Source organism: Mustelus asterias, chromosome 2 (assembly GCF_964213995.1).
Source record: "Mustelus asterias chromosome 2, sMusAst1.hap1.1, whole genome shotgun sequence".
NCBI classification, from domain to species: domain Eukaryota; kingdom Metazoa; phylum Chordata; class Chondrichthyes; order Carcharhiniformes; family Triakidae; genus Mustelus; species Mustelus asterias.
The window spans coordinates 40,747,634-40,760,844 of record NC_135802.1 but is presented as its reverse complement, the minus strand read 5'-3'; the positions used below and the strand labels follow the sequence as shown (position 1 = coordinate 40,760,844).

The following is a 13,211-nucleotide window of genomic DNA, read 5'->3' as shown; positions in this document are numbered from 1 at the left end:
ACAGGATGCAAAAGGACAATGCAAAATATCAGGTTTTGATTTTCCACTAATTTTCTCAGACAAAATCGTACAAACAATGGAAAACTGAAGTTGAGATGTGGACACGGTACGACTTTGGCTTTATCATTACCAACAAAGAGTAAAATTAGGAGCCAAAGTATTTTTGAATGGAAAAATGTGGATAAGAAGAGGGATTTGATCTTCTGTTACAGTTTATGGATAATTTCGACAAAAAGGCTTTGATAGATTTAAGAAAACAGATGGTCAGTCCATGGAGAAATATATTATGGACTTTGACGGATGGCGTAAGAGATTGAAGAGGTTTGAACTTGACATCCTGCAGTCGGTATTGACATTTAAGTTACTTGATTGTGCATGCATTCATCATGTTGATAGACTTTTAGTATTGATGGGAATTCAATCCCAAAGTAAAGAATCTCTTTGAGACCAAATGGTTGCTGCTGTAATATATTTTTTTAGGAAGACAAATTATTTCCTGCTAATTTCCTATCAAATACAGGCAACTGTGATAACGCAAAGGATGGAGGATTCCATGATGGCCGAGTTTTGAGGTTGATAAAACGTTAAACGCAGATGCCAGTACAAAGATGGGGTTATTGAAAGGCAGTCTGAAGATGGCTGTACTTTTAACCAATTTGAAAGAGTCTGGGAAGATGACCTCAGATGCTTAAACGTGAGAAATGCACGGGGAGCGGTTAATCAATGTTATCTGTGTGATTCCAAGTATATTACGTAATGCATTGCCTACAGCGAAAGAATCAAGTTTTTGAAATAATTCATGAAACCGGTAATTCCAAAGCTGAAAATGACAATAGGGGCTGCCATGAAGAAAGAGATTGTGTTGGTCGCTGAGTCTGAATCCAGTGATGTGTATTTGGGTGGCTGATTCATTCAACTGTGCCACTTTAGATAGCGGTTGCACTTCCACAGTGTGTGGGGTAGTCCAGCTTAGCTGATACCTGTAGTCTCTTGCTGAAGTAGATCAGAGGAAGGTCAAAGAATATGAAAACGCTACATGCTTCAGGTTTGGAAATGACAACATGCCAAATTCTTCCAAAAGGATAGTCCTCTTTAGCAGTGTAGTTGGGATCAGCCTTTTCATCAGTACAGTTGTGGTTTCTAGCGAAATGCCTTTATTGTTAAGTAGATCTTTGGTGAAAAAAGCGCAGATGCCACTAGACAGGAAGAGTGTTTGGGGAGATTGTCGATGTACATTTATTAGGTCAGGGCATTACTGCCTGCCATTAAGGAAGCTAGAAATTTATTGACAAAGAATTCAAGATGCCTTGTTAGCTCCTGGGAATAAGAATTTGGTGAACAAAAAGAAGATTATTTGGAAGTTGCATAGGTAGTTTGCACATCCAGCACCACTATGAGATGCTGAAGTGCTTGATAAAGAATACAACAACCTTACTGAGCAAGTTACAACTCAGTGTGAAATTTGTATAAAATATCAGAAGACCACATCCTGTTGTGAGCTTGCCACTAGCCATGGAATTTAATGATGCAGTGCCAGTGGACTTAAAAAAATATATAGGAAAGAGATGGGGTTTTTTTTTGGTACACTGTATAGATATGGCAACCAGATTTATTCACTAACACGCGGTAAGGACAAACTAACCATTGTCGATAAGGCCATGGAGAAATGGCTGGGAACAGGATTAGGAACATGTACAAAATTTCTGACAGGATGGCACGGTGACACAGTGGTTAGCACTGCTGCCTCACAGCGCCAGGGACCTGGGTTCGATTCCCGGCTTGGGTCACTGTGTGGAGTTTGCACATTCTCCCTGTGTCTGTGTGGGTTTCCTCTGGTGCTTCGGTTTCCTCCCACAGTCCAAGAATGTGCAGGTTAGGTTGATTGGCCATGCTAAATTGCCCCTAGAGACAGGAGGATTAGCTGGGGTAAATATGTGAGGTTACGGGGATGGGACCTGGGTGGGATTGTGGTCGGTGCAGACTCGATGGGCCGAATGGCCTCCTTCTGCACTGTAGGGATTCTATAATGGCAGGGAATTTGCCAATGAGGAATTTTGAGTCATGAAAATTTGAATATCATAATTATCCATGCTCTGTTATTGTGCGAGAGAAACCATGCAGTGATGGATGACATATTACATAAAATATTGGCTGATCAACCAGATTATAAATTGCAAATGGGACTGGCATGGATGGGATATGAAAGAACTCTTTGCAAATGGTTGAGGGTTATAGTCAGTATCAGTTTGTGTGATGGAGAAATCTGAAATTACCATCAGTCATATCGGATGCTCCCCCTGCTCAAGAAGGGAATAGCATTAGCTCTATTTTTCTGCTCATTTGAATGTTTGGCATGCAAGGAGCAAGGCTTCCATTAAAACTGAGGTTCTGGAGAAACTTCAGCGAGTCTTATGGCACCTCATACAGTTTAGACCAGGGGACCTGTTGTATAACAAAAGAGAAGAGCTGAAAGACTGGAAAGGTCCTAGTAAAGTGACAGGCAATGAGGGAAAAGTAGTAATTGTACAATGTGGGATTTAAGGGTTAGAGTTCATTCTTCAAGGCTAGTTGGCACTTAATAGATTTGGAACAAGACATAGAGAGTGAAGAGGCAGGTGTACTTCACATACGTACATATTGGGCAATTATGTGGAGCTGACTGACAATAGAGAGTTGTTTGATGATGAACAATGTAATGCTGAAGCGCAGAATAAGGCTATTTATTCAAAAAGACAATTATTCAAAATAGGAATGAAGGTAACACGCATACTAGAAGGGGCCAATGTGTGGAGGGATGCCACCATGAATGGAAGAGCAGGTAAATATGAACATTGGTGAAATGTGCAGGATGAAGGTCAGAAAATAAGATCCGTGGATTAGATAAATGAGGTAAAGATGTGATTGGCCAGAAAGTGCAGTGCAAGTTCCAATACTGAACTGGAAAGGAGTCACGATCCCAGGAAAAGATCATGGACTTGCAACCAGGACTCTGATCACAGATCATGTAACAGCAGTCCAGAAAGAGAAAAGGGAGTGTGTAGAGGTTGTAGCTTGACAAGAAAGGGAATTGCAGAACAAACTAGGAATGTCGCTAGAAGTAGAAACCCTCATGAATGAGATGCTTGAGTAGTTGCCAATAAATTGGAAGATAAACTGGTAAAGGAAGCAAAACAGAGTTGGAAGGAGTTTGGAGCATATACCAAAATACCAGATGGAACAGCCAGCTTTGACACACCGGTGGACATGCACAGAAGATATACTACTTTGTCAGCACGTACAAGGTTAAAGCTAGACTAGTGGTTGGGGGTTTTGAGAAAAGTTTTGGGAATCAAGATATCAGGGTGGACTCCCCTACTGCAGGGAAAGTGAGTTAGGCCATTTTAGCAGCCAACTCCTGGGAGTGCAACTTGATGCACATAAAAGCTGTGTTTTTACAGGGTGAGAAATTTCAAAGGGAAGTATTTTTAAAACCACCTAATGAAGCCTGTGATATAGAAGGAAAATTGTGGAATTTAAACAAATATTTTTATGGATTGAATGATGCGTAAAGAAAATTGTATTTTTACATAAGGTGAATCCGGGAATTCCCTAGGTAAGAGTGATGAGAACAATATGATTGAATTTCACATTCTGTTTGAGGTGAGAAATTTGGGTCTGAAACTAGTGTGTTAAACTTAAAGCAATTGCAAGGTATGGAGACAGAGTTGGTTAAAATTGCACAGGAAAATAAGTTAAAAGATAAGACGGGAGGAAAGCAATGGCAGATATTTAAGCAAATATTTCATAACTCTCAGCAAAGATATATTCCATTGAGAACAATTTTAGGAGAAAGATGCACTACACTAAGGAAATTAAGAATGGTATCAAACTTAAAAGATGTCCAAAGATGCAAAAAATTAGTGGTAGCGCAGAAGATTGGGAAAATTTTAAGAATCAGCAAAGGGTAACTAACAAAATAATAAAAAAGGAGAAATGTGAATGAGAGAAAGCAAGAAATATTTTTTAAAAACACAGTAAAAGTTTTTACAAGTGTATCAAAAGGAAGAATGTAGCTAAAGTAAGTATTGGTCCCTTGTTGAGACTGGAGTATTAATAATGGGAAACAAGGAAGTGATGAGGGTGGGGGGGCAGGGAATGTTGTTGTGGTGAAAAGTTAAGAGCATATTTTTATTGGGCTGCTCGCAGCAGTGCCCAGGAGACCAATGCTCCGTTACACTGGGCAATTTCAGTGGGGTTGGCAAACATGTCTGAAGAATCTTTGAGTTTTTCCAAAGAGGTAACCAAGAGGATGGATGAGGGTAGGGAAGTAGATGTTGTTTATATGGACTTTAGCAAGGCCTTTGACAAGGTCCCGCATGGCAGACTAATCTGGAAGGTTAGGTTGCATGGGATCCAGGGAGATAAGTGAGGCAGGTTCAATAGTGCCATTTAAAAAGCATTTGGATAAGTACATGGCTGGGAAAGAATGAGAGGGATTTGGGCCAAACGCAGGCAGTTGGGACTAGCTGGGAGGGCACCATGGTCGGCATGGACCGATTGGGCCGAAGGGCTGTTTCTGTCCTGTATTGCTCTATAACTCTATGTTGAAGTTCACTGATTTCACCCACATTATACACAATTTCAAAAGGAACCAAGGAAGTAAAGCAGACACACACTGCTTTACCCTTTGACTGACATGCACATCAAGGTCAAAGTACACGTAAAGGTTAAAGTACAGAGGTGATTATTATATGAATGAGTATTGAGTTCATTTGCCCAATGATGATCTCTCTTACTCATTTTGGAATTTGCTAATCAACATTGCATTAGCCACATTTAGATTCCCAATTAGCCACATGAGGCAGATGTATTGGGCCACGCTGGTAAAGATCAGTACCTTAACCGATCTATTGGGAATCTAAAAGTGCTGGATTTTCGTTCACTAGTTTGTAACAGCTAATCTGCCAATTAGGCAGAGCCCCTGCTGACTGTTCTGCTGTCTTGTCTGATGTAATATTTTGCAGAAGATCTGTTGATACTGTTATAGTGACTTTCCATTTGCAATATGACTTGCAGCTGTTTTTTGAAAAAATCAGCTAAAATCTAATTAAGTGAAAATGTAGGACTAATTAAATGTTTGAAATGTCTTATTAAATAGGTTCATTTCAACCATCAAATGAGCTGATGCTGAAATTCTACAGTTACTACAAGCAAGCAACCTTGGGGCCCTGCAACACCCCCAGGCCTGGCTTCTGGGATCCTATTGGCAAATACAAATGGTGATGATATTTATTTTATAATTACTGACTTAATTTATTAAATGTGTAGAATTGACTTGCTGTCATTTGCATTCTGCTTGTTGATCTGAAGTTGGTTTCTTTTTACATGAATTACCTGCGCAATTACGATATCAGTCATTGCAAAATTGAACCCATACAGCTTAACATAAGAACAACAGCACTGCGACTGCAAAAATCAGCTTCTGGGACTCCAAAACTTGGTAATGTTTGTACAAGTTTGTTTCTTTCTCAAACTTTTGCATTGATTATTTTTCCTAAAGCAAGAATTATAGCCTGCAGAGAAGAAAGATTAGTTACAGGATTTTATGACCATGCCTGACTAGTTTGGTACTGTGAACTAGTCGAGCTACAATTTAAGCTGAGACCACCGTGGTTTGGAACCTATTCAGCCATTGGAGACCCATTAGTCATGCTTAAATTAGATCTCTGAGATGGAGATTAATTTTCACCATGTTTACTTTAATGTAGTCTTTTGCCGTACAAAGGGGCATAACCTGAAAATTAGGACTAGGTCGGTCAGGGATGATTGTTTTTTCTTTCATTGATCCACACATGCAACACCAGTTGTGGCTTAGTCAATTGAAAATTTATAAACTGAGATTCATAGTATTTTGTTGGGCACAGGATATAGAACCAAGACGGGTAAATAGTTAGATACAGGTTAGCCATGATCTAATTGAATAGTGGAATAGACTTGGGGAACTGAATGGCTTACTCCTGATCCTGTGCTTTTTCCTTGATTGTTACAGCAGAAACATTCATCTCATTAAGCACAGAAATAAAATTATAAATGCTTCTATTTACAATAACTGGTATTGGAAATTGCTACAGTTAGCTTCTGAGTGGTAGTTGATTTGATAATATACTTTAATTCAGCGCTTTGTCCACTAGACCCAATTTTATGTCTTTAAATACTCTAAATATTCCGAATGTGAATTATTTCTTTAAACTTTATATAAGGCATTGGTTAAGTATACTAGCAGCCACAAACAGGGTCTCTGCTGGTGTAAAAATAATTGCTGTCTTTCTTGGGCATGTTTGAGATTTCATTTGGGCGGCAAGGTAGCACAGTGGTTAGCACTGCTGCTTCACAGTGGTTAGCACTGCTGCTTCACAGCTCCAGGGACCTGGGTTCGATTCCCGGCTTGGGTCACTGTCTGTGTGGAGTTTGCACATTCTCCTCGTGTCTGCGTGGGTTTCCTCCAGGTGCTCCGGTTTCCTCCCACAGTCCAAAGATGTGCGGGTTAGGTTGATTGGCCATACTAAAATTGCCCCTTAGTGTCCTGGGATGCGTAGATTAGAGGGATTAATGGGTAAAATATGTAGGGATATGGGGGTAGGGCCTGGGTGGGATTGTGGTCGGTGCAGACTTGATGGGCCGAATGGCCTCTTTCTGTACTATATGGTTTCTATGATTTCTATGAACTTACTCTGACTTCATCCATTATGATTCATTTTCAGTATATAAAATTCTCAGAGCTTTGTACAATTATTACTGTAGAATGCAAATTATAGTACTAGTGCTGTATGTTTTAAGTGATGAAAATCAATTTCTCAGTCAAAGTATTTTACTTATGAACTAAATGGAATGCATATTGAAATCATTAAAGAGTATAGATGTTTAATACTGTAAAAGTTTAAATCAATTCTTTTTCAAATTTATAATACAAACTTTTTCCAAGATTTTCAGGTTTTTCAGCTATGCCATTGGACACTGCCTAATATAAGGTGCAACTTTAGTGCATTTTCAAGAAAATAAGAAATAGAAGCAGGAGTTGGCTACGTAGCCCATCAAGCCTGCTCTGCCGTTCAGTTTAATCATAGCTGATCTGGCAAGTTTGTGCAAATTGGTTATATAATAAAGTTGACTATAATTCAAAGGTAATTCATTAGCAGTAAAGTGCTTTCTGATATTGCCTGAAGACATTGAAGTTCCCATTTAAATGCAATTTTTGTTTTGCAAGTCAAACCCAACTCTGTCTTCCCATTATTACCACATATTTGCACATTCAGCAAAGCTGCTGTGTGGTAATCAGGTGAGGGAACACCGATTCTTTGCCCCTTCTCCTGCAGGCCAGGGTGGGATTGTTGTCGGTGCGGACTCGATGGGCCGAATGGCCTCATAGAACATAGAAAGCCACAGCACAAACAGGCCCTTCGGCCCACAAGTTGCGCTGATCATATCCCTACCTCTAGGCCTATCTATAGCCCTCAATCCCATTAAATCCCATGTACTCATCCAGAAGTCTCTTAAAAGACCCCAACGAGTTTGCCTCCACCACCACCGACGTCAGCCGATTCCACTCACCCACCACCCTCTGAGTGAAAAACTTACCCCTGACATCTCCTCTGTACCTACCCCCCAGCACCTTAAACCTGTGTCCTCTCATAGCAACCATTTCAGCCCTTGGAAATAGCCTCTGAGAGTCTACCCTATCCAGACCTCTCAACATCTTGTAAACCTCTATCAGGTCACCTCTCATCCTTCGTCTCTCCAGGGAGAAGAGACCAAGCTCCCTCAACCTATCCTCATAAGGCATGCCCCCCAATCCAGGCAACATCCTTGTAAATCTCCTCTGCACCCTTTCAATGGCTTCAACATCTTTCCTGTAATGAGGTGACCAGAACTGCGCGCAGTACTCCAAGTGGGGTCTAACCAGGGTCCTATAAAGCTGCAGCATTATCTCCCGACTCCTAAACTCAATCCCTCGATTAATGAAGGCTAGTACGCCGTACGCCTTCTTGACCGCATCCTCCACCTGCGAGGCCGATTTAAGAGTCCTATGGACCCGGACCCCAAGGTCCTTCTGATCCTCTACACTGCTAAGAATGGTACCCTTCATATTATACTGCTGCTTCATCCCATTGGATCTGCCAAAATGGATCACTACACACTTATCCGGGTTGAAGTCCATCTGCCACTTCTCCGCCCAGTCTTGCATTCTATCTATGTCTCGCTGCAACTTCTGACATCCCTCCAAACTATCCACAACACCACCTACCTTGGTGTCGTCAGCAAACTTACCAACCCATCCCTCCACTTCCTCATCCAGGTCATTTATGAAAATGACAAACAGCAAGGGTCCCAGAACAGATCCCTGGGGCACTCCACTGGTCACTGACCTCCATGCAGAGAAAGACCCCTCCACAGCCACTCTCTGCCTTCTGCAGGCAAGCCAGTTCTGTATCCACAAGGCAACAGCCCCTTGGATCCCATGCCCTCTCACTTTCTCAAGAAGTCTTGCATGGGGGACCTTATCGAACGCCTTGCTGAAGTCCATATAGACCACATCCACCGTTCTTCCTTCGTCAATGTGTTTGGTCACATTTTCAAAGAACTCAACTAGGCTCGTAAGGCACGACCTGCCCTCGACAAAGCCGTGCTGACTACTTTTGATCATACTAAACTTCTCTAGATGATCATAAATCCTGTCTCTCAGGATCCTCTCCATCAACTTACCAACCACTGAGGTTAGACTCACCGGTCGGTAATTTCCCGGGCTGTCCCTGTTCCCTTTCTTGAATATAGGGACCACATCTGCAATCCTCCGGAACCTCTCCCGTCTCCATCGACGATGCAAAGATCATCGCCAAAGGCTCCGCAATCTCCTCCCTCGCCTCCCACAGTAACCTGGGGTACATCCCATCCGGTCCCGGCGACTTACCAACCTTGATGCCATTCAATAGTTCCAACACATCCTCTTTCTTTATGTCCACATGCTCGATCCTTTCTGTCCACCGCAAACCAGCATAGGGATAGGGGTGGGATTGTTGTCAGTGCAGACTCGATGGGCCGAATGGCCTCCTTCTGCACTGTAGGGTTCTATGTCTAGAAGGACAAGGACACCAATCGCATCACCACCTGCAAGAATGGCCTCCTTCTGCACTGTAGAGATTCTATGATTCAGGACATGTTAAAGCTCTCCTGCCTGGATCAACTAACTCAGCACAGATCAAAGCCATTTAGAGAGCTACAATATTATGTAATATTCATGCTCCTTTGTGAATACATCAAGTAACTAATTTATTAAATTACTGACCATAATTATGTTCCAATGTGTACATATTGTACTGTTGCTAAGTAGCTATTAATTAAATGTTTTGATTTGATAGTATTTCAGTTTGTAGCTTTAATGCTGCAAAGTTCATGTGAAAACAATTCAAAATCTAACTTTAAGGCATAATATTGAATTTCAGAATACTGATTAATCTGTTCTGAAAAGGTATTTTTACAACTGCCTGCTAGAATTGTTTTTTTTATAAGGTGGTGAGTTTTAAGTTTAAGATGAGAAATGTCAGTTAAAGAACATTCACCAACTGCATCAAGAATACTACAGGTAGATGCTAAGAAAGGAACAAAGAACAGTACAGCACAGGAAACAGGCCCTTCGGCCCTCCAAGCCTGTGCCGCTCATTGGTCCAACTAGACCATTCGTTTGTATCCCTCCATTCCCATACTGCTCATGTGACTATCCAGGTAAGTCTTAAACGATGCCAGCGTGTCTGCCTCCACCACCCTACTTGGCAGCGCATTCCAGGCCCCCACCACTCTCTGTGTAAAAAACGTCCCTCTGATATCTGAGTTATACCTCGCCCCTCTCACCTTGAGCCCATGACCCCTTGTGATCGTCACCTCCGACCTGGGAAAAAGCTTCCCACTGTTCACCCTATCTATACCCTTCATAATTGTGTACACCTCTATTAGGTCTCCCCTCATTCTCCGTCTTTCCAGGGAGAACAAGCCCAGTTTACCCAATCTCTCTTCATAGCTAAGACCCTCCATACCAGGCAACATCCTGGTAAACCTTCTCTGCACTCTCTCTAAAGCCTCCACGTCCTTCTGGTAGTGCGGCAACCAGAACTGGATGCAGTACTCCAAATGTGGCCTAACCAGCGTTCTATACAGCTGCAACATCAGACAACCTCTGAAGCAAATCCTTTTTATGTGTACGAATTGGTCCATTTTTCAAATGAACCATTGTAACGATCTCTGGATCAACTTGATGGCAATTTTTGGTAAATTATGGATTGTTTATCTTTGACCATAGCTGAGTTAAGATTGTATAATCTAAGATGCAGCACACATGTATAGTAGCACCTAATCAGCAATAACCTGCTCATCGATACTTGCTTTTGGTTCTGCCAGGGGCATTCAGCTCCAGATCTTTCTTACAGGCTTGGTCTAAACATGGACTAAAGAGCTGAATTCCAAAGATAAGGCGAGAGGTAGCCCTTGACTTGAGTGCAGCATGTTACCACAAGTGGCATCAAGGAGCCCTGATAAAATTGAAGTCATGGGAAACTAGCAGGGAAAGAAACGCTGGTTGGAGTCGCATCTAGCTTGAAGGAAGATGCTCATGGTTGTTGGAGGTCAAATGTCTCAACCCCAGGACGCCATTGCAGGAGTAGTGTTCTATGTCTAGCCATCGTCAATTGCTTCACCAATGACCTTCCCTCCGTCATAAGGTCACAAATAGGAATAGTGACTTACAGAATCTGAAGCAGTCTGTGGCTGCATGCAGTGAAATCTGGACAACATTCAAGCTTGAACTGATAAGTGACAATTAGCATTCACACCAAACAAGTGCTGGTCAGTGACCATTTCCAACAAGAAATAATCTCTCTCTTTCCCCTTGTCATTCAATTATATTATCCTCACTGAATCCCCCACCCTAAGGGTTACCATTGACCAAAATCTGAACTGGAACAGCCATTGAAACTGTTGTTACAAAAGCAAGTCACAAGCTTGGGATAAAAACAAAGTGCTTGCAAGACGCAGCTGGTCTGATAGCATCTGTAGAGAGAGAAACTGAGTTAACATTTCGAGTTTGCGTTATTCTTGTCATATACTGCACTGATGTTGCCAGGCCTGCTGAGTCTTTCCAGCATTTTCTGTTTTCATTTTACATTTCCAGAATCTGCAATATTTTGCTTTTGTTTCGGTAGCTAAGAATTCTGTGGCAAAATTTTTTTTTAAAAATTTATTAGTCACCGGTAGGTGTACATTGACACTGCAATGAAGTTACTGTGAAAATCCCCTAGAAGTAGCTCACTTCCTGACTCCGCAAAGCCTGTCCATCATCTACAAGCCACAAATCAGGAATGTGATACAATACTCTCACCTGGATGAGTGCAGTTCCAACAACACTGAAGAATCTTGAGACGATCCATGGCAAAGCAGCCTCTTTGATTAGCACTCCATCCACCATGTTACTCTTTTCACTGTATACTAATACATGTGACAAATCAAATCAAATTACTCACTTTCTCCACCATCGCACACAGTGACAGTGTGTATCAGACAGTTTTTTTTTATTTTTATTTTTTTTTAAATTTTTTTTTTTAACTGGTCGGTGCAACATCGTGGGCCGAAGGGCCTGTTCTGCGCTGTAATGTTCTATGTTCTATATACAAGATCCACTGCAGCAACTCACTAAGTTTCCTTCGACAGCATCTTACAAACCTATGATTTCTACTACTTTAGAAGGACAAGGATGGCAGATGCATGGGAGCGTCACCTCCTGCAAGGTCCTCTCCAAGCCACACATCATCCCATGATGGATCTACATCATTCTTTCTTCACTGTAACTGGACTTCTCTTCTGATCAGTATTGTGTGTATATCTACACCCTATGAGTTGCAGTGGTTCAAGAATTCAGCTCAGTGACAACTTCTCAAGGTGAATTAATGATGGGCAATAAATGCTGGCCTTGGCAGCGAGCCTCATAGCCCAGTTGGAATGAATATATGAAAAAAACAACTGTCAGAGAATTGAGGCTTTTGTCCAACCAATTGGACTTAATCATAGAAATTAAAGGACAGTATGATGGCGCACTATGCTACCCAGTCCCAATTTTAGAACATGGATAAAAATTTTAAAACCGAATGCTGGAAATCCTCAGCAGGCCTGGCAGCATCTGTAAAGAAACAGTTACTGTCCCAGGTCAGTAACTTTTTATCAGTTCCGCTTGCTGTCTTATTATTGTGAAGCATGGTAAACTCTGGTTTAATCTACGTGAACCACTGAACCTATTTTAAACTATGAGCTCAACTTCCTGTTATCCATCAGCCCCAGCCATTTATTTGTGTGCTGTGGCTTATGCCCTGCAGTAGGAATGACATAACTTAAAAGTCAAATGTATTTTGAGTCGCATTTTTAAAAAAATCATTCCATATCATTAAATTGGTTAATAAGCTACACTTGCTGATCATAAATATTAGCCATGGCATTTCACTGATGTTGGCTGGACAATATGGGGAGGCATTTCTTTCTAATTATAGGCATGAAATTCTCCTCATTGATTAGTGCTTAAAGTTTCATACCAGTTTGCTTTTGCAGAATATTGTGTGGAATCTACATTTCTATAATCCAAGCACATTGCTGTTCAGAAGATAAATTTCCACCAAATTTTCAGAGAGAGCTGTTTTGTCTGACCTGTATGTTCTTGAATGCTGTGTTCATTTATTGTTTATGTCGTAATGTTTCCTGATGATTTCCATGTATTCATTTTAGTAGCATTGGCCTTTGCTTTTGTAGGGAACAGCAAAGCTGGGCATTGAAACTGTTAATATATCATAGAATCATCATAGAAAAACCCTACAGTACAGAAAGAGGCCATTCGGCCCATCGAGTCTGCACCGACCACAATCCCACCCAGGCCCTACCCCCATATCTCTACATATTTACCCATTAATCCCTCTAACCTACGCATCTCAGGACACTAAGGGGCAATTTTAGCATGGCCAATCAACCTAACCCGCACATCTTTGGACTGTGGGAGGAAACCGGAGCACCCAGAGGAAACCCACGCAGACACGAGGAGAATGTGCAAACGCCACACAGACAGTGACCCAAGCCGGGAATCGAACCCAGGTCCCTGGAGCTGTGCTAACCACTGTGCTACCGTGCCGCCCCTAGAAAGAGGCCACTTG

General features: G+C 41.7%; 1 protein-coding gene across 5 annotated transcripts in view; it reads left to right on the top strand.

Moving 5' to 3' along the window:
- acbd5a (acyl-CoA binding domain containing 5a) overlaps positions 1–13,211 on the top strand; it is a 98,501-nt gene that overhangs the window by 14,538 nt on the left and 70,752 nt on the right. For 4 of the 5 annotated variants that reach the window (XM_078233885.1, XM_078233904.1, XM_078233912.1 and 1 more), the window contains one exon: positions 5,138–5,258. In XM_078233885.1, coding sequence (XP_078090011.1) covers positions 5,138–5,258 — 121 coding nt within the window. Of the gene's footprint in view, positions 1–5,137; positions 5,259–5,454; positions 5,480–13,211 lie in introns of those variants that run through there. The other variant, XM_078233919.1, reaches the window with a different exon arrangement.